General features: G+C 40.3%; 3 protein-coding genes across 3 annotated transcripts; 2 read left to right on the forward strand and 1 right to left on the reverse strand.

Moving 5' to 3' along the window:
• Window positions 1–99: 99 nt before the first annotated feature.
• On the forward strand, window positions 100–12048 carry LOC147230302 (uncharacterized). The gene is made up of 11 exons (XM_086154418.1): window positions 100–408; window positions 902–946; window positions 1630–1695; window positions 4470–4615; window positions 5004–5238; window positions 5777–5895; window positions 6013–6186; window positions 7208–7457; window positions 7951–7995; window positions 8679–8744; window positions 11517–12048. The coding sequence occupies exons 1-11, from the start codon at window positions 159–161 to the stop codon at window positions 11774–11776; spliced, it is 1656 nt and encodes a 551-aa protein (XP_086010544.1). The 5' UTR covers window positions 100–158; the 3' UTR covers window positions 11777–12048.
• A 2299-nt stretch (window positions 12049–14347) lies between these two features.
• LOC147230303 (dnaJ homolog subfamily C member 28-like) lies at window positions 14348–20153 on the forward strand. The gene is made up of 2 exons (XM_086153608.1): window positions 14348–14399; window positions 15906–20153. The coding sequence occupies exon 2, from the start codon at window positions 15919–15921 to the stop codon at window positions 17071–17073; it is 1155 nt and encodes a 384-aa protein (XP_086009734.1). The 5' UTR covers window positions 14348–14399; window positions 15906–15918; the 3' UTR covers window positions 17074–20153.
• Window positions 20154–21892: 1739 nt separating this feature from the next.
• Window positions 21893–26280, reverse strand: LOC147230304 (sodium channel regulatory subunit beta-1). Its single transcript, XM_086153622.1, has 5 exons — window positions 25996–26280; window positions 24934–25100; window positions 24233–24467; window positions 23426–23585; window positions 21893–23003 (listed from the first exon to the last, which is right to left on the reverse strand). Exons 1-5 carry the CDS (start codon window positions 26045–26047, stop codon window positions 22958–22960), a joined length of 660 nt encoding a protein of 219 aa, XP_086009748.1. The 5' UTR covers window positions 26048–26280; the 3' UTR covers window positions 21893–22957.
• Between the last annotated feature and the right edge of the window lie 173 nt (window positions 26281–26453).

Genomic DNA, 26453 nt, shown 5'->3' on the forward strand with positions numbered 1-26453 from the left:
TGGTCAGTAACTTTCCGCCTCGGAAACGGACTGAAGGAAGACGTAACAAAAAAAGGAGGAGTCTCAGAGTGACCAAATGATTTGACATTTGCGAACACGACACTGTTTCGTCCACGCCGTTGTCTTTGTGATTTCTCGTGTCGGCATCGAGCTGAAAGATGTCCAAAACCATCACTATGGCTTTAGCGGACGTATTGTCGGACCTGAGCAGGGAGCAATTCAAACACTTCTGCATGGAGCTCCGCGATCGCAGGGAAGAGCCGAGGATTAGGCGTATCAAGGTGGATGGAAAAGATCATCTCGAAATTACGGACATGATGGTGTCCACGTTCACCGAGGAGGGGGCCCGGGACGTGGCGATCGGGATCCTCGACAGGATGGACTGCAAGGCGCTGGCGAAGAGGCTGGGTGAGCTTCGCTGAGCGCGGCCAAGTTTACTTTTTGGCGCGTAATGAATCAGAACTTTTTAGTTTCACTTTTGCGCACATTTTTACCTCGACATAGTTTAAAAGGCGACACGGGTTCCGCCTCGGCCCGCTCAAATTCGCGGAAGTTGTCCATCAGCCGTACTTTGCGCCTCTTGGGGTGTCAGAGGGGTCTGACCGGGACACGAGTGGGTCGTTCATTTACCGGCAGATCGGCCCTGTGCGCACCTTCGGGCCAAAGGTAGCCACAGTCGTTGCTCCAAGAGCGTTCAATTGATAATTAAACGCTAATTTATACATATTAATCGAACTGTCAAAATGTAACAGGTTATGGATCGTCTGTGCTTCACATATAGCCGAGCTTGGAGAATAAGTAATGTGTGCCACCGCAGATCCGGTGTCTCAAAAAAAAAAAGGAGTTCCGCCATGTTTTTATTGTAATGGAAAATAACAACTGCTTTCCTCTTTATTTGCAGCTGAAGAGACAGGTCGAACGCTCCTAATTCCTGGCTCTGGCAACAGTGAGTAGTTTCCAATTGTATCAAAATACACGATAAGCTTCGGTGTGTATTACTTTACAATTGAACGCTGTTCTTCCCATAACTATTACCACTTTATTATCAAGCAAATGTGCAATACAATGAAATACTCCTTGTAATTTTTGTTCAGACTTGATTTGAAAAGGTACATAAAAATGTTCATTTCAGTAATTTACAAGTTTGGTTGGAAAAATGAAACCCTTTCAAGAGGAAGGAAAAAACTGACTCCAATGGTGCTCCAATGGACAGTAAAGCAATTTTATTCACTCCTGCTTTTTCTTAGGTTTAAATTCCATCTGTGACAGATGCCCAGGTTTTGAGCACTTTATTGGATTTTATGACAATAAGTGTGCTTTACGGACGCATGAATAAATAGTATGGAATCGTCAGATTATACAAGTAGTCATTTTGACTACACAGTATGGTGTACTTGATCAGACAAAAAGTTATTAGAATAAGAGAAATCTAATTAAAACGCCAATGCTTACAAATCTTGAACACACAGAGTTATAATAATAACATAACTTAGTAATATACTAATGTTTACAGGATTATCTTCATCTGTATGAAAAATATTACAGTCTCTACAAGCCCTTTCCTTGGTGATATTTCTGTGTTTTTACAAAAATGTATGCTTAAATTCATTTTCCCTCCAACACCTCCAGCTGGAGCGGAAGCAGGATTTGCAACCCCGGGATCCGCAGCAGCACCAGCTTCCTCAGTGGACAGATGTAAGTGTCCTGATAATCAGTAGCAGTTTTAATACACTGTGTGCACAATTATTAGGCAAGTGATTATTTTGATCATATTATATCTTTATCCATAATTTCCAACTCCAAACTGTAGAAACTTGAATGCTTATTGGATTTAATGTGTATCAGGTGATGTGTATTTGTGTAATGAGGAAGGGTGTCGCCTAAGGAGATCAAGACCCTATATCAAGGTGTGCAAAGTTATTTGGCAGATTCTTCTCCTCATGAAAAATTGGCCTAAAAAGAGATTTAACTGACTCTGAAAAGTCAAAAATTGTAAAAAGTCTTTCAGAGGGATGCGGCACTCTTAAAATATCTAAGATTTTGGGGCTTGATCACAGAACCATCAAAAGTTTTGTTGCAAATAGTCAACAGGGTCGTAAGAAATGTGTCGAGAAGAAAGGACGCAAATTAACCGTCGAAGAATAAAACAAGAAGCTACCAGGAACCCATCATCCTCAAGTGCTGCCATAATGTCAAGAAGTACGAGGTGTTCAGTTCTCAGTGACATGGCCAAGCTAAAAAAGGCTGAAACCCGACCATCTCTGGGCAAGACATATAAGTTGTCGAGAATGGGCCAAGAATATCTGAAGACAGATTTTCCAAAGGTTTTGTTGACCGATGCGATGCAATGGCTCTTGATGGAGCAGATGGATGGGCCCTCGGTCGGATCAGTAACTGACACAGAGCTCCACTTCGACTCAGACGCCAGCAAGGTGGGGTTGGGGTGCAAGTATGGGCAGGTATTATTAAAGATAAGCTAGTTGGATCTTTTGGGTTGAAAATTGACTCAAAACTCTCAGATCTACTGCCAATTTTTAGAAGACACTTTCTTCAAGCGGTCATACAGGGAAAAGTCTGCATCTTTTAAGAAGACTTTGATTTTTCTCAAAGTGGCTGGCCAGTAAAGGCATTAAAGATGACAAAATAATGACATGTCCCCTTCTTCACATGACTTAAACCCTATTGAGAAGTTTTAGGCCCTTTTTTAGCAGGAAATTTACAGTGAGGGTAAACATTACACCTCTCTGAACAGTGTCTAGGAGGCTGTGGTTGCGGCTGCGCAAAAAGTTGATTCTGACCAGATAGAGAAACCGACTGACTCTGTGAACGGATGGCTTGTAACTGTTGTTGAAAAAAAAAAGGTGACATAGGTGTCAGAGATTTTTTCTTTTGTTGTTTTGGAAATTTCAGAAATATTTACTAAATTTTGAGTTTGTTTATTATTCTCACTTTGACAGGTGAAAATAAACAAGTGAGATGGGAAAATCTTTTGTTTTTCATTTAGTTGCATAATAATTCTGCACACTAATAGTTGCTTAGAATGGTGTACATATATTCTCTCAAAAAAGCCAAAACTTCACTTTTGCTACTTAAATATTCTGGTTTGAGGGTTTAACATTTTGGATCGCCCACGAGCGCTGAAGTTGTACGATAACAAAATGAATCCTCAAAAATACAACTTGCCTAATAGCTGTGCACGCAGTGTATAATAAAACAATCCAATATCACTCTGCCATGATAAACACAATCTTGATTGTCGCTTCTTGCTTAAAATTCAGTTTTAATGCAATTTGCTCCAGTCTATGACCTGAAAAGATGCCAGTGAGGATGGAGAAGGTTGCCAGGTTTCAAATTATCCACCTTCTTGTGGAGGCAGGGCAGCTGCTCACCCAAAATGGATGTATATCTGCTGTCAGAATATAGAAAAAGGAGGAAGCTAAATTCCTCCATCCCCCATTGAACCAGAGGCTTGAAAACATTAAACTCCATGCACAAAGAGATTTTAGTCCAACTAAAACGCCCATATTGAGATATTGTAGATATAGACAAGTGAATTTCCCAATTCCGATTTGCTCATGAACAGTCGTAAAATGAACAGTCAGGAAGTTGCTCCTGAGCATAGAGATGGGGACACTGGATAAAAGTAGTTTGAAATAGGGAAATGTTTCCTAACTTTCCATTTGTTCTCTTTTCACACTGAGCTAACTTAACTCAGGGGTCAGGAACCTTTTTGACTGGGAGAGCTATAAAAGCCAAATATTTCTGAATATATTTTATTGAGAACATGTTTGCATTTGATAGTATTTTTAACGTATGATAAACCAAATATGTCTTACTTTTAATGCGACCTTTTGTGCCACATGGATTTGTTTGAAGTGCCGCTTCATGTCTGACTATTTAATCGATGCAATTTTATCATCGCATATTAATTAGACATATCGCAGATCCAAATGCAAAATTCCTCTGTCCACGCAGCCTGGAATGCACGGTAATCATCGTCTTTTTTTCTCTAGCCATCTTTCCCATTACATGGCTTGAAGCGGATAAACTAGTTGGCTATCTGATAAAAATTAATTTCTTCACCTTTACAAGGACGTGCTGGGAAGCCATTGGTTCCTGACCCAATGGGGGACCTGTGAAATTTATCTTCAAAACTAATTTCTGTTTACTTTAAAATGACACAGTATTTTGAAGAAATATCACAACTATTTTAAAATCTGTACCAAACTGATTTTTTTTTTCCAACTCAAAATTGTCAGGGAGCCATATGCCGTCACTGGAAGAACCATTTATGGAGCGCTGCTCTAACTAAAACAGTCATGCCTATACACCGAAGGACTCAACTGATTGTACACAAAAGAAAATTATTTTTTCTTTTTTTAATTATTTTGTGTTTTTTCTTTGTTAGAAAACAGCCTTTCACAGAAATCCTCTAAAGCAGTTTTTCTTTTCTTTTTTCCCCTCCACAGACACTCAATTCCTGGTTAATCATCGGCTTGCGCTGATCAGAAGAGTGACCAACGTCGACTCAATTTTAGACCACCTCTTGCATCGCAGAGTCATCTCTCAAGAAATTTATAACAATATCAATGCTCTGGCCACCAATCAGGCAAAGGTCAGAGCTATCTTCAATGGTCCGCTAATGGCTGGAGGAATGTGCAACCAAATTTTCTATGAGATTCTTGAGGAAGAGGAGCCATACCTGATGGCAGAGCTCAAATCACTGTAAAAAAAAAAAATACAGTTGTTAGAATATAAACGTAGATTTTATACACAGATTTAAGATGACAATTATGAATACATGAACAATATTTCTATGTTTACAATCTAACTGTGTGAATGTTTTCGATTAAAGTTACCTTGAAGTATTGGGGAGCTGCAATTAATCACAGCACCTTCCTCCCTGGTAAAGGACCAAGTACATTTCAAATTAAAGCGTTTTAACGTTCACTTTTCTCTCGAGGACGCTCCTATAACTGCGTGTCCCTCTCTCTTTGGTCCAGGTGAGTCCGATCAGAGTTTCTCCTGTCACACCGCTGATATTTATGAGTCCGAAGGTCAAAGAAAGACCTCCTATTGGCCTGAATACGCCTCACCCAGCTTCGCCGGCGCTGTGCCACACCCAGCTCCCGCCACCTGCCCTTCCAACTCTACTCCACAGTTCTCAGAGCAATATTGTCCCCGTGTGGTCAAACGTAAAAACAGCCACCTGCAGAGGCCAGAAAGGGAGACCCAGATGACGGGCATGTCGGCATACCCAGGTTAGAATGTGATTTGTTGTTATCACTGTCTTTATTCTGGACATTCTCGATCACAACATTCCCCCTTTTTCATAAATTCGCAATATAAATTGCACCGGCTGCATGGGGGTGGCGTGGCTCGGGGGGTCACGGGGGTCATCGTTCATTGTTCGATTCCCGCGCTCCTCCTAGCCAGCTGAAGTGTTGTAGAGCAAGACACAGAATCCGGAATTGCTCCCCTTGCACCGTTCATGGCCCATCAATGATGGTTTAACCCTCATATTATGTTAAGGGCCAATTTGACCCATTGGGTCAATGGGTGAAATGGGTCAAATTGACTGTTAACATAATATGAGGGTTAAGTGCAATGGTCAAATTTTAGTGATGTGCTGCATGTATAGCTGAATGTGGCAATAAAGGTATTTCTTGTAACTTGCAATTGAATCCATTTCTGGGTTTGTACATGTCAAAGGAGCTTCTTCTTCTGCAACTTAAGTCATCACTGTATTTTGTATATTAAAAAAAAAAATATTTAGGCTCCGGCCCGATCCAGTTGTGGCAGTTTTTACTGGAGCTACTTTTGGACTCTGCCTGCCGCACCTTCATCTCCTGGACGGGCGACGGGTGGGAGTTCAAGATGTCAGACCCCACTGAGGTGAGTCAAGTTTGCCCGCGGGTTTCTCTCACCGGATAGTTGAGGGGATGGTTTTCTGTTCTGAGGCACGAACTTGCCAATGTGCAACTCCTGAGCGGGGTTCTGCCGATGTCACAGGTGGCGAAGCGGTGGGGCCAGTGCAAGAATAAACCCAAGATGAACTACGAGAAGCTGAGCCGCGGCCTACGCTACTACTATCACAAGAACATCATTCACAAGACGGCGGGGAAACGTTACGTGTACCGCTTTGTCTGTGACATGCAAGGGATGCTGGGAAAGACGGCGCAGGAGGTCCTGAGCAGTCTGAACGTTTTGCCCTCGAACACGGAGTCATGGCAGTGCGCGGGGGGAGCAGCCGCCGCGGCGTCTGAGCACAGCTGTGAAAGATGGGAGTAGGGATGAAGTGCCAACACTGCTGGCGCTGCTATCTGGGAGGGGTTCACATGAATTATCCAAGTATCAAGCCCTCCGAACATATTTCCTGCCTCCTTGACTTGTGGCTGAGGAAGTGTCGTGGGTTCGGCGGTAGAACAGACGCCTCGTTAACATATTGTATGTAATTTTTTCAGGGCAAAATGTAATAATGTGGTTTGTGTCTAGAAACTGTGGCAGTGCTACAGGAATTAGAAAAGAGAGTCACATGTGAATCCTCTCGATATGTTTGGGCTGATTTTGTGAAAACAGGTGTCTGGAGATGAGTGGAATGGCATTTTTAAAGGAAAGCACAAAAAAAAAAAAAAAAAAAAACACATTTAAAAAGCTCAAGAGAGAAACCTGTTCAGCGTTGCCTGTAGAAGCAGGAACTAGGTCATGATTACGGAAAGCGAAAGTTGTTTTTGTTTGTTTGTATGTTTGTTTGTTTTTTTTTGGGGGGGGCAAGCACCTCAGGGCAGGAAAATACCTGAACGACAGTTTAAGCACTACATAATGATACTCATTTGGGGAATTCCAGTTGAAATTACACAGAAATAACTGATTTGTACAAAGTGTTTATAAGCTTTTTTTTTTTCTTTTACAAAATTCATGTCTACCTCTTTTCCTAAATCACAAATCTAGATTATTTGCAGGAATTGACTGTGAAAGCCTAGTGTCTCGTGTAAATAAAGTGTATATGAAATTGCGTGAGTTGGAGTAACAGCGCCCCCCTTCTTCCCTGGTCAGTAACTTTCCGCCTCGGAAACGGACTGAAGGAAAACGTAACAAAAAAAGGAGGAGTCTCAGAGTGACCAAATGATTTGACATTTGCGAACACGACACTGTTTCGTCCACGCCGTTGTCTTTGTGATTTCTCGTGTCGGCATCGAGCTGAAAGATGTCCAAAACCATCACTATGGCTTTAGCGGACGTATTGTCGGACCTGAGCAGGGAGCACTTCAAACACTTCTGCATGGAGCTCCGCGATCGCAGGGAAGAGCCGAGGATTAGGCGTATCAAGGTGGATGGAAAAGATCATCTCGAAATTACGGACATGATGGTGTCCACGTTCACCGAGGAGGGGGCCCGGGACGTGGCGATCGGGATCCTCGACAGGATGGACTGCAAGGCGCTGGCGAAGAGGCTGGGTGAGCCTCGCTGAGCGCGGCCAAGTTTACTTTTTGGCGCGTATTGAATCAGAACTTTTTAGTTTCACTTTTGCGCACATTTTTACCCCGACATAGCTTAAAAGGCGACACGGGTTCCGCCTCGGCCCGCTCAAATTCGCGGAAGTCGTCTATCAGCCGTACTTTGCGCCTCTTGGGGTGTCAGAGGGGTCTGACCGGGACACGAGTGGGTCGTTCATGTGACCGGCAGATCGGCCCTGTGCGCACCTTCGGGCCAAAGGTAGCCACAGTCGTTGCTCCAAGAGCGTTCAATTGATAATTAAACGCTAATTTATACATATTAATCGAACTGTCAAAATGTAACAGGTTATGGATCGTCTGTGCTTCACATATAGCCGAGCTTGGAGAATATGTAATGTGTGCCACCGCAGATCCGGTGTCTCAAAAAAAAAAGGAGTTCCGCCATGTTTTTATTGTAGTGGAAAATAACAACTGCTTTCCTCTTTATTTGCAGCTGAAGAGACAGGTGGAACCCTCCCAATTCCTGGCTCTGGCAACAGTGAGTAATTTCCAATTGTATCAAAACACACGATAAGCTTCGGTGTGTATTACTTTACAATTGAACGCTGTTCTTCCCATAACTATTACCACTTTATTATCAAGCAAATGTGCAATACAATGAAATACTCCTTGTAATTTTTGTTCAGACTTGATTTGAAAAGGTACATAAAAATGTTCATTTCAGTAATTTACAAGTTTGGTTGGAAAAATGAAACCCTTTCAAGAGGAAGGAAAAAACTGACTCCAATGGTGCTCCAATGGACAGTAAAGCAATTTTATTTACTCCTGCTTTTTCTTAGGTTTAAATTCCATCTGTGACAGATGCCTAGGTTTTGAGCACTTTATTGGATTTTATGACAATAAGTGTGCTTTACGGACGCATGAATAAATAGTATGGAATCGTCAGATTATACAAGTAGTCATTTTGACTACACAGTATGGTGTACTTGATCAGACAAAAAGTTATTAGAATAAGAGAAATCTAATTAAAACGCCAATGCTTACAAATCTTGAACACACAGAGTTATAATAATAACATAACTTAGTAATATACTAATGTTTACAGGATTATCTTCATCTGTATGAAAAATATTACAGTCTCTACAAGCCCTTTCCTTGGTGATATTTCTGTGTTTTTGCAAAAATGTATGCTTAAATTCATTTACCCTCCAACACCTCCAGCTGGAGCGGTAGCAGGATTTGCAACCCCGGGATCCGCAGCAGCACCAGCTTCCTCAGTGGACAGATGTAAGTGTCCTGATAATCAGTAGCAGTTTTAATACACTGTGTGCACAATTATTAGGCAAGTGATTATTTTGATCATATTATATCTTTATCCATAATTTCCAACTCCAAACTGTAGAAACTTGAATGCTTATTGGATTTAATGTGTATCAGGTGATGTGTATTTGTGTAATGAGGAAGGGTGTCGCCTAAGGAGATCAAGACCCTATATCAAGGTGTGCAAAGTTATTTGGCAGATTCTTCTCCTCATGAAAAATTGGCCTAAAAAGAGATTTAACTGACTCTGAAAAGTCAAAAATTGTAAAAAGTCTTTCAGAGGGATGCGGCACTCTTAAAATATCTAAGATTTTGGGGCTTGATCACAGAACCATCAAAAGTTTTGTTGCAAATAGTCAACAGGGTCGTAAGAAATGTGTCGAGAAGAAAAGACGCAAATTAACCGTCGAAGAATAAAACAAGAAGCTACCAGGAACCCATCATCCTCAAGTGCTGCCATAATGTCAAGAAGTACGAGGTGTTCAGTTCTCAGTGACATGGCCAAGCTAAAAAAGGCTGAAACCCGACCATCTCTGGGCAAGACATATAAGTTGTCGAGAATGGGCCAAGAATATCTGAAGACAGATTTTCCAAAGGTTTTGTTGACCGATGCGATGCAATGGCTCTTGATGGAGCAGATGGATGGGCCCTCGGTCGGATCAGTAACTGACACAGAGCTCCACTTCGACTCAGACGCCAGCAAGGTGGGGTTGGAGTGCAAGTATGGGCAGGTATTATTAAAGATAAGCTAGTTGGATCTTTTGGGTTGAAAATTGACTCAAAACTCTCAGATCTACTGCCAATTTTTAGAAGACACTTTCTTCAAGCGGTCATACAGGGAAAAGTCTGCATCTTTTAAGAAGACTTTGATTTTTCTCAAAGTGGCTGGCCAGTAAAGGCATTAAAGATGACAAAATAATGACATGTCCCCTTCTTCACATGACTTAAACCCTATTGAGAAGTTTTAGGCCCTTTTTTAGCAGGAAATTTACAGTGAGGGTAAACATTACACCTCTCTGAACAGTGTCTAGGAGGCTGTGGTTGCGGCTGCACAAAAAGTTGATTCTGACCAGATAGAGAAACCGACTGACTCTGTGAACGGATGGCTTGTAACTGTTGTTGAAAAAAAAAAGGTGACATAGGTGTCAGATTTTTTCTTTTGTTGTTTTGGAAATTTCAGAAATATTTACTAAATTTTGAGTTTGTTTATTATTCTCACTTTGACAGGTGAAAATAAACAAGTGAGATGGGAAAATCTTTTGTTTTTCATTTAGTTGCATAATAATTCTGCACACTAATAGTTGCTTAGAATGGTGTACATATATTCTCTCAAAAAAGCCAAAACTTCACTTTTGCTACTTAAATATTCTGGTTTGAGGGTTTAACATTTTGGATCGCCCACGAGCGCTGAAGTTGTACGATAACAAAATGAATCCTCAAAAATACAACTTGCCTAATAGCTGTGCACGCAGTGTATAATAAAACAATCCAATATCACTCTGCCATGATAAACACAATCTTGATTGTCGCTTCTTGCTTAAAATTCAGTTTTAATGCAATTTGCTCCAGTCTATGACCTGAAAAGATGCCAGTGAGGATGGAGAAGGTTGCCAGGTTTCAAATTATCCACCTTCTTGTGGAGGCAGGGCAGCTGCTCACCCAAAATGGATGTATATCTGCTGTCAGAATATAGAAAAAGGAGGAAGCTAAATTCCTCCATCCCCCATTGAACCAGAGGCTTGAAAACATTAAACTCCATGCACAAAGAGATTTTAGTCCAACTAAAACGCCCATATTGAGATATTGTAGATATAGACAAGTGAATTTCCCAATTCCGATTTGCTCATGAACAGTCGTAAAATGAACAGTCAGGAAGTTGCTCCTGAGCATAGAGATGGGGACACTGGATAAAAGTAGTTTGAAATAGGGAAATGTTTCCTAACTTTCCATTTGTTCTCTTTTCACACTGAGCTAACTTAACTCAGGGGTCAGGAACCTTTTTGACTGGGAGAGCTATAAAAGCCAAATATTTCTGAATATATTTTATTGAGAACATGTTTGCATTTGATAGTATTTTTAACGTATGATAAATCAAATATGTCTTACTTTTAATGCGACCTTTTGTGCCACATGGATTTGTTTGAAGTGCCGCTTCATGTCTGACTATTTAATCGATGCAATTTTATCATCGCATATTAATTAGACATATCGCAGATCCAAATGCAAAATTCCTCTGTCCACGCAGCCTGGAATGCACGGTAATCATCGTCTTTTTTTCTCTAGCCATCTTTCCCATTACATGGCTTGAAGCGGATAAACTAGTTGGCTATCTGATAAAAATTAATTTCTTCACCTTTACAAGGACGTGCTGGGAAGCCATTGGTTCCTGACCCAATGGGGGACCTGTGAAATTTATCTTCAAAACTAATTTCTGTTTACTTTAAAATGACACAGTATTTTGAAGAAATATCACAACTATTTTAAAATCTGTACCAAACTGATTTTTTTTTTCCAACTCAAAATTGTCAGGGAGCCATATGCCGTCACTGGAAGAACCATTTATGGAGCGCTGCTCTAACTAAAACAGTCATGCCTATACACCGAAGGACTCAACTGATTGTACACAAAAGAAAATTATTTTTTCTTTTTTTAATTATTTTGTGTTTTTTCTTTGTTAGAAAACAGCCTTTCACAGAAATCCTCTAAAGCAGTTTTTCTTTTCTTTTTTCCCCTCCACAGACACTCAATTCCTGGATAATCATCGGCTTGCGCTGATCAGAAGAGTGACCAACGTCGACTCAATTTTAGACCACCTCTTGCATCACAGAGTCATCTCTCAAGAAATTTATAACAATATCAATGCTCTGGCCACCAATCAGGCAAAGATCAGAGCTATCTTCAATGGTCCGCTAATGGCTGGAGGAATGTGCAAACAAATTTTCTATGAGATTCTTGAGGAAGAGGAGCCATACCTGATGACAGAGCTCAAATCACTGTAAAAAAAAATACAGTTGTTAGAATATAAACGTAGATTTTATACACAGATTAAAGATGACAATTATGAATACATGAACAATATTTCTGTGTTTACAATCTAACTGTGTGAATGTTTTCGATTAAAGTTACCTTGAAGTATTGGGGAGCTGCAATTAAGCAATCAAGATTTATAAATCACATTACCACTCAAATACTCATTGATGGACCAGTCAGTTAGATTTAAAGCCATTTCTGCCCACATCATCTTGGTCCAATTTACACCAAAACACTAACCTCCAGCCCTGGGACCTCTTCTCGAGTCCCTCTCGAGCCTTCTCGATCCCGGCCCCATAAAGAGCAGCGGCACCAAAAAGAGCCCCCATAAAGAGCAGCGGCACGCTCTGCTCGGGGCCGGGGAATTTGCGAGGGATCGAGAAGGCTCGAGAGGGACTCGAGAAGAGGTCCCAGGGCTGGAGGACTGTGAGACCCTTCCTCGGGCTGGAGGATTGTGGAACTCTGCCTGTGACCCTTCCTGTGACCCTGCCTGGGACCCTGTCTGTGACTCCGCCTGTGAGACCTTCCTGAGACCCTTCCTGATACCCTGCCCAGGGCTGGAGGATTGTGGGACCCTTCCTGTGACTTTGCCAGGGACCCTTCCTGGGACCCTGCCTGAGACCCTGCCGGAGACCCTTCCTGAGACCCTGCCCAGGGCTGGAGAATTGTGGGGCCCTTCCTGTAACTCCGCCTGGGACCCTTCCTGAGACCCTGCCTGAGACTCAGCCTGGTGAGACCCAGCCTTTGTGCGACTGTCTCGGGGCCGGGGTATTGCCAGAGACCCTGCCTGTGTGTGCCTGTAGCTCGGCCCACCATGTCCCCCTCGTCTTGCCCTACCTAAATAAAGAGTTCCAACCCTGATTTCAGCCTTGGTGGGGTGGTTCCCACTCCGAGTCCGCCCCCCGCCTCATGACACTGTCTCTGTTGATGACTCTTCAGAGTACACTGTATGTTTGGTCTTTTTTTTTTTCTCATACTTATTCATTACCATCTTCTGTCAGGGAGCTTTGTGGGTTTCATTGTCAGCATCTTGACTAGTTGAAATCTGGATGACTTCTATTTTACCACAATTTCTACTGAAATAAACAGATGAAAAGGCTGTCTGCAAGGACACAAGCAAACACCTGTTCCAGTGTGTGGTTTTGGAATGTAGAGTTTTTCTGCCTCATATGTTCAGGGTCTGCGTGGCCAGATAATGTGTAACTCTGCGGTGGGAGAGTGATCCAGGGGCAACCTGTTATACGGCCTTTACTCTCCCACTTTATCCAGACAAGTTGAGGAAGGTGTTTCGTGTCCCACTGACACTCAATAGGAGATGAAGGCACACAAATCCCACTCTTACCAAACAATATCTCATTGCTAAAGGAAAGCACAAGGTTGCCATCAACACTGCCGTGGTTACAGGGAATGGGTTTTTTTTCTTGGTATGTTCACATTATCATAATATGTGCATAATATCTGAAAAAAACACTTCTCTTGCATCGAGAGGTCAAGCGCTTACATTTTCTTAAAGATGATTCATTTTGACTGAATCTTCATTTTGGAAATGCTCAAAATCCTAAGAAAGGTAATGAAAATAAGGTTTCATGATATATATTTATATCATGAAATTGGGCAAAAATGCGCCAGTGTTTCATACATGTTTAAACCATGCATTGCAATTTGGCTAAATCATATGTTTTTCACCTTTTCTGCTGATATTTTCACTTCTGAAACTTGCTTAAGAACACCCCAAGTCATCTTGGTCCACTTGTTTTTGAAAAATGAGGATTCAGTCAAAAAGGTAAACATCCTTTAGTTATTTTCCACATAGCAACCAACCATTCAAAGAAGACAACGAGGATATAATTTTGAGACTTTCTGCAGAGCATATCGCAGAAAGAGGGCCTTTGGGGTGATATGGTGTATTGTTTCTGTTAGTTTTTAAATCCTTTTGATTCACGTTAAGCCACAGGTCAGGTGAAAATGTGGCAGCAACTGCCTCAGCAATGAATGGATGTCAACATTGAATAAAACCTAGAAGAATGCAGTTTTCCTTTCACTTCCAACAAAACTAAAAAGTATTTGAAATACAATAAAATACACACGAATAATCCAAAGTAACCCCGCCCACAGAGCATGCGCACTGGGGACTTCCGTTGCTAACTGCTGGTTCTGCCCCACCGGGCTATTTGATACGCCATGAATAATTTAAAATTCAAACTTCTGTCAAGTTTTGAGACATTGTCTGACCAATTGAGACAAACAATGACTATTAAACTCAGAATTTCGCCGGACTTGTGACTGCAGAGACGTCTCTGTATCGTCTTCTTAAACGATGTTAGTTTGAGAGCTCTGGAGGGTGCTTCGTGTTACCGTCATCGTTCTTGCACTTCCCATGGTTTTGACAGCCACCACTTCATATCCGCGTTAAATCTGGTTGATATATCAAGGTTTTTAACGCAGCGTTACGGAAAGAGAAGCCCTGTTTTCCCGCTCCTGTCCCGGGGAGGCGCTAGTAGGAGAGTGTCCACAATACACTGCTTTCTATCTCAGAAGAAGAACAAACCTCAACACACCGATGACCTGACCTCTTTTCGTGATTATTTTAAGGTAAATTCAAACAGTTACATGCGAAGCGATTGACAGGAGTGAGGTCTTGGATGTCAGTCGGTGGTCTTTAGTGAAATGTCGCTTTCAGTGTTAACTTAGTTTTCTGGGTATTTTCGTCGTACATTCACCTTCCGGCCAATGCTTTTAGGAACTTCCACTTATACCTTTGGAGGGCGTCAACAGTAAAAAAAAACTCCTTAAAATGAAGAGATACTGCCCCCAGAATGGATAGCCGTTGGAATTTCGCAATTTTTTTTTTTTTTTTAAAACACGACCGAGCTTAAATGCTATCTGTTTGACCGCCCACCCTGTCGCTGTATGATACTGTAGCTTGGGGCTGGGGACTGGCCAGCCGAACCCCAGCATTCTTTGCAAATAATAATAATGATGATAACTGCTGGGAGCTTCTCTTGGTTCTATGTTAAACAACTCCATGGTTGAATGATTGTAAAATGTTGTGTTCAATGTGTGACACTAAGCTGCGCTGTTAGCTACCATAACGGGGGAGTGCAGCCTCGGGGCTAACTGTTAGCGCTGAGAGACATAACCCTTGAGTTTCCACTGTTCTGTTTGTTTAATTAAAAACATTTTCTGAAGAGTAATTTGTCCTTGACACTTTTTGATGCTTTGCTAATCCCCAGCTCGCCACAATATACATGAAATGCAGAGCTGTCTAATGTAGACCATGCTTTTCGTTAAGGAGCCTTACTCATGAGATAGAAGTGACCCCCATTCGCAATTAAGCCTCATGATTTCTTTTAATAGCTGGTTAAAAACAAGTTTATGTTTTTAAAATGCCGGATGTTTAAAATTACTGCAGCTTGTAGAACCTCATATGGTAGATAAACCAATTCAGGGGGGGAAGTTCAAGATAGATATTGAGGTTCAATCAGTATAAGTCGCTTGGTCTCCTGTACATCTTTAGTACCAGGCGTGCATTTAAGATGTAGATTGTGCTTTCATCATATTTAATTTTTTATTCAAGACATGTAGTGTATTTGTCAGTGCGATGCATTCGGTTATATTGACACACATTTTCTATCCTTTTCGAGTTGTGTGGCAATATTAATACTTTATATAAATACTAAATACTGGTGTCAGTGTCAGTGTCAGTGCCAAAAATCGAGTAAGGGTCTTTTAGTATCTGACATGATGCAATTCTGGTTGTGTAAAATGGATTTACAACATGTTAATGTCACCCTCGTGTAATGGTACAACAGCTCCAAATCAATGAATCCTCTGAAACGAAGAACAAAAGCAAAATATAAACTTCGAGCAGTGAGGGTTGGCTGGCCAACTTTTGTTTTAACTTTTGAGTGATGCAGTGGTTTGCATTTCCAATATATACCAATATAAGTGATAGCTAATAAATGAATGAATGACTGTTTACTTTTTGTAAAAGAGTCTTACTGCTTTTTTATATTCTGTTTTTATTTCTAACTTCACTGATATTTTAGACACCAAGAGAGCTGTCAAACTGATTGCATTTGATTTGTGTGCTCACAGGAGTCTGCCAGAAATGAGGTGTGTCTTGGTGTCCTGCAGTGACATTCACCATTGCCGTGTACTGCTTCTTCTGTCTCGACGTTCGCTTTTCCTCAGAGAGTTCAGCTCCCGACCTCATATCAGTCAAGGCCTGCAAGAGAGTTACAGGCTGCTACAGCTGCCTGAAGAGGAGCAAATCAGCCCTGCACAGGTGAAAGAGTCCTACCTTCGCCTGGCCAAGCTCTATCATCCAGACTCGGGAGCTCCAACTGCAGATCCTGCCCTGTTTGCTCAGGTAGAGGAGGCCTACCGCTCCGTGCTGGCACATCAGAGTAGGGCCAAGCTGCGTGATGAGGGGAAGGAGGCGGATGATGAGGAAAAGTCCAGAGGTGTGGCTCCTCAACATAGACAGTACCTCACCTATGAGGGAGTGGGCTCAGGTACACCAAGCCAGCGAGAGCGTCAATATGCGCAGTTTCGCGTTGACCATGCATCTGAAAAGATCCTGGACTATAGACAGAGGAAGCATGAGCGAGCAGCAGCAGCTGAGGGGGCGCTGGTGGAACGGGACATGCGTCAACGCAGCCGAAAGATAAAGATCACTCAGGCTGTGGAGAGGCTGGTGGAGGACCTGATACAGGAGTCCATGGCCCGGGGGGACTTTAGGAATCTAAGTGGCGCTGGCAAGCCTCTTAACAAGTTTGAGCACAATCCATACGCTGATCCCATGACGCACAACCTCAACCGCATCCTCATAGACAATGGTTACCAACCACCCTGGGTTGTCACGCAACGTGACATCCGAGAGACCGCGGCCAATATCCGAAACAAGTTGTTGAGGGGTAGGGCACGACTGGACGACCCTATCAGCCCAAGTCAGCAGAGGCAGTGGGAGCAGCTCTGTGCATCTGTAGAGGAAGAGCTGGTGAAACTCAATAAGATAGTAGACAATTTCAACCTCATTGTGCCACTGCTCAACATGCAAATGGTTCACTTCAGTTTGTCAAGAGAGGTTGAGCGTGCTGAGAAGGAAGCCAGCCAACACAGAGTAGATCAGCAGAAGCAAAGACAGCAGGAAAGGGAGAGGAGAAAAGAGGAGAAAAAAAGAGCCAATACAGTAGGATCGCCTAAAAATATGAAACAAGGCCTAATCTTATGGATTCAGAATATTTTCAAACAAAAAAGCTGAAATTCAGACACATTCTAGTAGATAAATTCACCGACTGTTCCACTACCTTGCTGGTGTCACTTTGTGTCTCTATCGCTCATCAAAGTTTTTTTGAAGGTTGAGAAAAGCAATCCCATTATGAAAAAAATTAAGGACAACATTTTTATGTTTCCAATTCAGTATATTTGCTGTGCTGTGTGCAGGATTTTCAGTGATGCTTTTGCCAAGAGCAATTCACTAAATGGACTTCCTCAGTCATGAATGTTCTCAGATGCCAAAATTGCAGGCTTTGGAAAGGCAACACACATTTAAAAATCAGGATATTTCTGGAGAATTTATTCAGGTAGTGTGCACTTATGCAGATCTGACTTTCTCTTGTAGAAAGTGGAAACTGCACTCCTTGTGATGCCATGTCTCCTGTGAAGGGATGCACTCTTATTTATACACAGGGATAAACAGTATCCTAATAATGTGTTAAAAAATTCAAAACAATTGTGTACAAGTAACTTGAAAGGCGGTGTTGATGTTAGTTTTCCTTTGTTGGCCAACACAGTGTCTTTCTAACAGCTGCTTCGAGCCACTCTAATTCAGTACTCCCTGTCAGGTCCCACCTCAGCCCATCTTGTGCAGTATGTAAGATGAATTAATATCACCCGATATTCTAGTAGCAGGTTCCTGCTTCAGCTGTGTGTCAATGAAAGGTGATAAAAGCTATATGTCGGTCACTTTTTCAATGAGAGTTGAACTTGAGGTCTACTCACCAAAGAGCAAGGAACCTTTTGAAGAATTATGCTTTCTCACCTGGTCTGGGTCTGCATTTTTTTTTTTCTAGTGTTCATATACATTAAAAAGTCCTGACATAGGAAATGGCATATTTTAAAAGTTCATGAACGTTTTGGGCTTGCATGGCTGAACAATTCTGATAGGTCTTTAAAATACCATTAATACATTGAGACACCATAGAATATAAAGATGAAAAATATGCAGGAAAAGGACCTTGACATAAAAAAGTGAGCTGACATTTTTTAAAATGACTAAAATAGATATTTAACAGTCAAACATTTGATTCTGTCATTATGAATTCTGTTGTGTCAGTGCTTTAAATTAAATTCCAGTATGTACAGTATCATTAACAAATAACTATTTTTACAACACTGAAGTATCTAAAATACTTCTGTGAAGCAGATTTTTGTCATTTCCTTTGCATCAATAATGATAGTGCAAAAAATCTATTTTTAATAATATGAATTAAAGAAGAACCAAGACATTTCAAGGTCGGTCTAAATCTCCCCACAGAATATCATAGAATATAGGTAGATTATTGTTTTTTTTAATCTGGAAAACTCTGCATATGTGTCATTTTAAACGGTAATGATCTAACATAGGGCAGTTCCAGTTCTGAATGGGAACTAGTGCTGTAAATGAAGAGGGAAAAATAAGAACATTCAGAAAATATATCTCCAGCCAAAAAAACTGACATATATTCAAAATAAAAAAAATTAAATATTCAAAATAATACCACAACTGATTCAAATGTCCTATTCACCAAAAAAGAAATTGTCCAGTACTCTACTCATTTTTGATTAATATTTGAACATTCTGTTTTAAATTGAACTTTTAGCAACACAGAGGAGCATTAATACAAAAATCCTTTTGAGGACTTGCTGGCATTCCCTTGGGCCCCTGTGGTTCTTTGGGGCCCACGTAAGAACCCCAGCTACCCCGTGAGCTCTATTCTGGCTGCTCGGTCGCAGGGTTGCAGATGACAACCGGCTCCACATCACGGGCTCCGTCACCCGTCACTGCCCGGTGAAGAGCCTGAGCCACGGCCCTGGGCGGTCTCTGGGCCCTGCTCCAGTCCTGGGCGATGTACTGATGGTACGGGTCGTCAGAGCTTTCCAGCTTCCTGGAACGAATGTAGCTGAGCATGATGCCAAAGGTGAAAAAGCTAAACATGCCGACCACCAGGAGGATGTACACGACCCCCTGAGCCTGAGCGGGAGCCAGGGCCGCAACTTGCTGCTGCTGCTCCACTGGCTGGGTGCCGGTCCCGCTCTCCGATGGTGGTCCCGGTGGAACCACTATACCAGTGCCGTTGAAGCAACGCTGCAGAAAGGAGAACAGGAACCACTGCAGCTCGGTGGTGTTGATGTGAGACATGGCTGACCACTGCTGGCAGTTTAGTGAACTGAAAGTGAGAACGCAGGAGACCAGAAGGTGAATCTCCAAGGAAGATGTTCTCCGGCATCATCACCCACCAGGCAGGCTGAGCATGCATTCTTTCTCTTTGCTATCAAATAATCACTTTATTTACATTCTTAACCAGAGAAGCTCTGTTTGACCTACGTGTTTATCAAATGAGACTCGAATACTGAAGAGTTGTCTTGCAATTACAAAATGTCAACTTGTCAAACCTGTAAAAGTCATTGATCGAACAAGAAACGTAGTTAAAAAAAAATTGAAAAAAGAGCCGAGTGGGCCCACCTGTCACACTGATACTGGTGCACTGGTGGTCAAAAGGTCTTACTATCTAATAAACAAGGGACAAAATACCTGGCAACTAGTAATATTATGTCTTCTTGACCCTGGTTAAGTAGTTACACAAGCACGAGCACACACACACACTCACACACAGTCTCAACTTTGAACAGTCTTAGACTTGAAATAATGTCTGCTGGTCTTTTTACATTACTGTAATTTCTTTTTATCTTATTTGTTCTATCAATATAATTTATTTTCACTTGACTCGTTTTTTTTTGATATTTACAATTAAATATCAATTTAAAAATCAGTCTAATTTAGACATATGGGAAAATATAAACTCTATCAAGATACAATGTATCAGCAAGAAATCACCCCCAACAACAAGTTGGAAAGTGAACCAGAATATTACCTGAAATTGAGGAGCAAATTTGTTCTCAAAGTGACAAGAAAACAGTTATTGTAACCAGCTGAAAGATGTATTCAATTGATGCCGTTACATATCTTTTAATAAAGGGCTTCTTTTAGGGCATTTCTTTAGGGCATTTTAGTAAAGTGAAATGAAAGTGCTCATCACGTTGCTGTGGACACAGACGGTTAACTTACCTTGATATAATCTAAAAATGTTCTGTTTAAATAAAAGTGTTCATATAATACTGTACTCTTGACTGGGTTCACTGTTGTTTTGATTAAGACTTTTGGATATGAATGATATAATAACGTGTCTGCTTCTGTTTATATCTACATTTCGAGTGCAATGGGACACCTACCTGTCAAAGAGATATTGTCGGATATCCTTTTGCTGCGGCAGCAGAGAATAACATTAAACTTTTGCAGAGTTTTATCCATCCAGGAGGAAGCGAGGGGGTCCAAACTGCAGCTACCCTGAAAATGTAAATCTTCCTTCTTCTCTCAGCATAGCATTGTTCCCTCCTTCATCCAAGTATATGAACATGGAAGACGCACACGCCTTCAACATGTCATCACATTTAATGAAAGGAGGTCATCAGGCAAGGTCAAAAACAGGAGCAGATTATCAGGACCAGGACTCTCCCCGCCCCACCTCAGGTGCCATACACACAGACAGGTAAAGATACCTGAAGCAGAGACCTGATACAGCTTCACTAAGATTACCATCACAGTCAATGCCTGACGAGGTGATTTTATTTCACTAAAAAGGTTTTACACTTTCTCTTCTTTGTGTTGCTTAAATCAATCAGAAATTTTCTGAGAAATGGCCAAAACATAACTGCAAATTTTTTTAAGGAATGAATTGATAACGCAAGAACTCGTGTAAAAAGTAGCTAGAGAACACCATGCATTTATCACAAATTATCTGACCATTAGTGCGAATATCCCAAGTAATCAGCAATTTGACACTACCAGAAATTTGTTTGTAAAAGTAACAAAGGTTATTTAGAAATACCTCAAACAAAGTGAATAAAATTATGATACGACATTAGTTTATGTATACTTATAATAGCTAGAGCTTGATGTTATTCAAAGTTATTTTTTATTGTCCTGTTAACTTTTTAATCTCTAGTATTGCATTTAAATATACAACAAGGTTTAACATAACACAGATAAACTCAAATGCATCACACTTGTGATTGTATTGCATGTGAGGAGCGAGTGCGCTGGCTATATGGACGGTGCAGGAGAACAATGCTGCTTTCAGACAGGCGGGTGTTGAGACAGGATGGTGTTACACCTATCACCTTCAAATGTCCTTCAATTCACCACTGTATGTGTGCGTGTGTGTGCGCATTTGTCTGTGCATGCACATAAAACTTCCTCATAAGCAATGCATGAGCCAATGAATTGGAAATCACAAGAAAGCAAATTCCATTTCTTTTGGACATTCCTCCAGGTTTTGCACGTGTCAATGCTGGACTGGAAAAGAATGGTTGAATAATGGAAGAGAAGATTTTGGAGTGAAAAATATGTTGGATGACTTTTTTGCGGTACAAAGATTAAATCAGTGCCAACAGTTATTATTGTTGTTCAAAATAATATAATTATTTTAATATATTATAATTATCACAATTATAATAATTGTATCATATATTATATATTATACTTATATTACATATATATCATATATTATATGATATATTGCATCGAGCAGCATTGGGAACGAATGAATGTAAGTACTGTAATATCATGCTAAACTGTGAGTTATGTTTTTTCCAGATGATTTTTTCTGACAATGGCTAAAGTTCATTTTCCTCATGTGAAAATATGTTTTCCTTTTGATGTTGAAACATTTACCGGACTTTGAAAAATTCAGAAGCTCTCTTCAGGCCGATGGCGAAGCCTGTGGATGTAACCAAGATAAACAATGTAGATTGACGCTTGATTAGAATGTAAAAATCTTTAATATCGTGCCACAAATTGCCACATTTAGAAAGGAGACGTTTTCTTCATGTCTCCAGCAAGGGACATGATTTTTTTGGTGTCCAATTTCTTTGGGATTTATACCAGTTGACCCAAATTCCTTTATTTCAGCACTAGCGCGAGTCACATGAATTATCCAGAAATCTCACTTGATGAAACTTGGCAGTTTTTACATTGTTTGTTATAAGATTATACAAAAGAAACATGTTTTTAAAAAAAGAGATGTGTTTCATAAGTTATCCAATTTGTTGTCCTGTCAGCAGTTAAAGGACTCCATGGCCTCCAAGTGGTTGTATAAACTTCAACATGATTATCAAATCAATTGTATCAAATACAGTTTTTCTTGCAGTTTAAAAAGAAAAAGTAAATCTACGTATTACAGGTAATTTCAATGGAAATAGGTACTTAGTATGAAAATGTATGTTTTTACTTCTTTTCAAGTAAAATTTGGGCTTTTTCAAGGATTTCTTACAATAATTGTATGCACAAAGACAAGTTAAGAATACTAGATTGGAAGTAACTGATATTAATAAATAAATAGACTACCTCAATCATCCAGAAAAAAAAGTTAAATACCGTAAAATTTGATAAAAAGTTGTGAGATTTGTGAGAAAATGGAAATAATCTATTACTGTTTTCCTTTGTCTGCAGATGAAAAAAAGCATTTCAACTCACAAATTTAAAGGGATATTTGTCTTACTTAGAAATTGTTTACATTTTTCCATTTTATTTTATTTTATTTTATTTTATTCCTTTCTCATTTTCTTGTGTTTTTGCTGATGGTCAGGGCATTTCTGACTGAGCAACTCAGATCAAGATTTAAATCTAGCAATGTAGTTTCATTTGTAGTTTGTTTATGTCTATGAGCCTCATACATTCTTAACCTCTGTCTTCCCACCTTTTTGTATGTATTGTAGGAAATATCACAAGCATCAACTATAAAAAACGGTAAGAGGTCTAGTTTTATTTACTCTGTGCCCTTCACTGCGTGCCTTAATGAGCATATAAAGCCAGCAGTCAACTGATGTTACTCAAGCTGGAGTCTGTCCGTGCTGCCCTTTGACTCCAAAAGCCTGAAAGTATAAAGAGAAAAGGTCACATGAGCACACAGTTATCCCACAAAGCGTCTCTACCTTTATGTTTTTTTCACATTTGGTGGGATCATTGTCCGTTACCACTTCTGACCTCCAGCCTCAAAAAGGGGAAGCTGAATTTTCTCAGGTTAACATGTTGGCTTTTTGTGGTCAAACACAAATGAACCATAAACATATTACAAAAATCTTCAGGGAGATATCCATTAAGATTTTAGCTGTTTGTTTTGTACTTTGGTATTATACACTGTTGGATAGAGGTTTCATGTAATGTCTTATATAGTTCGAGTAACTCGTCCAGAGCTTTTTTTCTAGTGATTACATCTGATTTTCAGATAACCTCTTACCAAATTAATGTTTGCTCTTATGTGCAGTGCATATTATCAAAATGCACGGTGACCTACTCTGCCTGAGCCTTGAGAGCTTTCCGGGCCTCCCGCGCCTCGTGCTCGTCCGATGTCTTCTTGTAACAGTAGACCAGAACCGCAATGAGCCACAGCTGCAGGACCACGATCAGCACGTACATCATGATTTCTGCGATTACGGACGTCAGGTCTTGGTTGGCTTTGAAACACCAATTCACACAACAGAAGAAACATTTCAATACAGTGGTTCTGAACAATGTTTCTAGTCCTGATACACAAGTGCCCCCTGTGGTAACCTTTTCTCCACAAATGAAATCCTTTACATTTAGAAACGCGTATATTACCAAAATACTTTGATCATCCACTATTTCATTCAACAAATTGAGCTTCTGTTATTGGCTCTTATTCTACCTTTATTACACTATTTAGGTGTTTTTGATTGAATTTTAATCTATTTGTATTCATTGTTTTATGTCCTTTTATTTGATCATTTATTCTTTTTATTATCTTATTTAACCTTGCCACTAGGTGCTACATTATATTGAATTTCCCCATTTTAATGGTTTTATTTGGTCTTTCTTTTCTCTCGCAATTACTACTGATCTTCCTCTTATTTTTTACATACTGCACAACTGTGCACATCTCATTTAACTTTAACTCATTTCACTAACAACTGATTAATTTTAAATGCAGTTTTTTGATCCCTTAAATGTCTAAAATGTGTTGTATTACAAAAAACATGTGACATGATTTAGTACCCATGGATGATGGTGTACAGGGATAAATACCACAGTGGCTAATCTGTAGGGAATGCAAACTCATAGATCGTGTACTTTTTCTGCTTACCTTCGGACACCACGCTGAGCTCCACCTCCTTCTCAACAGTGACATTGGTTTTGTGCTGTGGCAGGAGCAGGGTGCGGTGGAAAGTGCAGCGGTAAGTTCCTGCATCTTTAAAAGAGACATTACTGATGTAAATGGCTCCTGTCTGAATATCACTGTCTTGCGATCCCTGCCAATGCAGACGGTCAGTGAAATCCTCATGGAGGATATGGGCCCTGGGGTGATCATAGTGGAAGATCTGCCAAGCGGAAAGGGAAAAAAGGAATAAAATATGCATGATTTTTGTTTAAAAGTTTGATTTTTAAGGAGGATGTTTCTTGCAAATGACGTACTGATGTCTATTTTATTGATGCAATTGTTATTTCTAAAATTATTTATATGCAGCTCGGTTCAACTTAATCTGGCTTGAATCTGCCCCAAGTTAATGTGGGTCATTGAATATTTTTAAGAACCATTTTGTACACTTTTGATGATTCTCTGTCTCTAGTAAAGTCATCTAATCATAATATTATTCAGGATTTAACATTTTATTTGCATCAGATTCTGCCTTTTAAGGCATTCATTTATTTTATTATTTTTTTTCCCTAATGATTTGCAGCAGCGATTATTTGCTCTTTTTAGTAGAAACTTTTCCTCCTGGAGCTAAGCTTGAAAAGCTGCTGGAATGGGGACAGTATTGGCGTTCTGGTCACAGTTGAACTCACGTATTTGAACTCCTCCTCTCCTAGAGGTTTGAAGTGCCAGTCCACAGTAGCTTGAGCTGAGACCTCCTCCCTTTGTTTGCATGAGATGCAGCCCAGCAGGAAGCCTTCTCCCACCACAGCCTCAGTCAGTGAGTCCACTTCTGCACAGCCACATTGGCACTGTGGCACTTTAAGGCCAGAGAAGCGACAAGTACACACATATAAGAAGTAGGAAAACACAGAATTTAAGAATTACAAAAAGAGACTACATGTCATCGTGAAAGATTTATTTCGTCTTTTACTTAAAGTGAGGGTAAGAGTAATGCGGCCTCGAGGAGGGGGCGTGCTAGTGTTCTACTTGTGGTGGTCCCAAGCCCGGATAAATTAAGAGACCTGTGTCAGGAAGGACATCCTACATAGAGCCAAAACTAAAATGTGAATCAAAACTGATTTCACTTGCCTTGGCAGAGTTTGATGGAAACATAATCAGAATTCAGAGCTCCAGTTTGCCTTGTTAAAGTTATATTTTAAAAAATGGCGCACTTTCTTTTACTTATGTGAATGTTTTACTGGTCCGTGCTATCGAATAAGAATACCACCAGTCACATACTAGACATCCGTTTGGATCCTTAAGAGTTGATCCCAAGTTTTACCTCTTTTATTTCATAAGATAAATGATCATGGTCTTATCAACATGGTCAAAGTCAAGACGATTAGATTATCCAATAGCGTTTGATCCAAAGTCAGTCACTGACGGTTGAATTATTGACAGATTCTTTTCACATGGTCAACAATGACTAAAATAGCAGTTAAAAATAGAACAAGAGGCCTATGTAATATTGATACGCATCAGCATTGTTTGCTTCAATAAAATAAAGGGGACAGTGCAAGCCTAATTACAATGTACATCTCTGCTGTTTAATTTGTTTTCAGAATAAACAATGATGTTGAAACATTTTTATTTTCTTCCAGACTGAAAATCATCTATAAGAAAAGTGAGAAAATCAACAGGAAGAAAACTCATCAAATATTTAGATAAACTATGTAATCCAAAGCAGGGGCCTTGAATGACTTTGAACTTACCGAAAAGACAGAAGACAACTAAAAGATGGCAGCGTTTTAGCATATCTGCCATCTGACCTGGATGAAAAATACTGATCTTTCCTCGGCGCCAACCCACGTTGTCCACCAGAGATTAAAGCGTCATTATAGATATGATGCCACTTGTCATAATGTCCTCACCGTTACGCAGACTGTCAAACCATCACAAGCTCCCATCAAATCAAAGAAAATGTTGGCACAAAAAAGTTGTTGTTTCCTCGGAGAAGTTTAAGTCTCTTCTGCTGTCCCGTCTGACTTTAAAGCAGATCTATTTTGAGCTTGTGAACCGGGAGTCTGAGTCTGACAAGTGTCAAAAAGAAACCTGAGATGAAGAAACCTGATCCATAACTACTCCATAACAGTCCTTGATGCCTGAGTGAATAATCTAAAATTTCTCTGAAATGAGTTAATTTGATTTTCCTCTTTATTTATTTGATTTC

Source organism: Fistularia commersonii, chromosome 10, assembly GCF_037954325.1.
Source record: "Fistularia commersonii isolate RoL2024-O1a breed Wild chromosome 10, RoL_Fcom_v1.0, whole genome shotgun sequence".
NCBI lineage: Eukaryota > Metazoa > Chordata > Actinopteri > Syngnathiformes > Fistulariidae > Fistularia > Fistularia commersonii.

What these genes read in the sequence shown, in the direction of transcription:
- LOC147230302 (XM_086154418.1), top strand. Translation starts at nt 159, where the DNA reads ATGTCCAAAACCATCACTATGGCTTTAGCGGACGTATTGTCGGACCTG. An exon ending in AGCTTCCTCAGTGGACAGAT is followed by an intron (nt 1,696 to 4,469) that starts GTAAGTGTCCTG and finishes TCCCCTCCACAG; the next exon opens with ACACTCAATTCCTGGTTAAT. An exon ending in TGGGAAAGACGGCGCAGGAG is followed by an intron (nt 6,187 to 7,207) that starts GTCCTGAGCAGT and finishes TCGAGCTGAAAG; the next exon opens with ATGTCCAAAACCATCACTAT.
- LOC147230303 (XM_086153608.1), top strand. Translation starts at nt 15,919, where the DNA reads ATGAGGTGTGTCTTGGTGTCCTGCAGTGACATTCACCATTGCCGTGTA.
- LOC147230304 (XM_086153622.1), bottom strand. Translation starts at nt 26,047, where the DNA reads ATGGCAGATATGCTAAAACGCTGCCATCTTTTAGTTGTCTTCTGTCTT. An exon ending in AGTTGTCTTCTGTCTTTTCG is followed by an intron (nt 25,101 to 25,995) that starts GTAAGTTCAAAG and finishes CTGGCCTTAAAG; the next exon opens with TGCCACAGTGCCAATGTGGC. An exon ending in GAGAGGAGGAGTTCAAATAC is followed by an intron (nt 24,468 to 24,933) that starts GTGAGTTCAACT and finishes TCCGCTTGGCAG; the next exon opens with ATCTTCCACTATGATCACCC.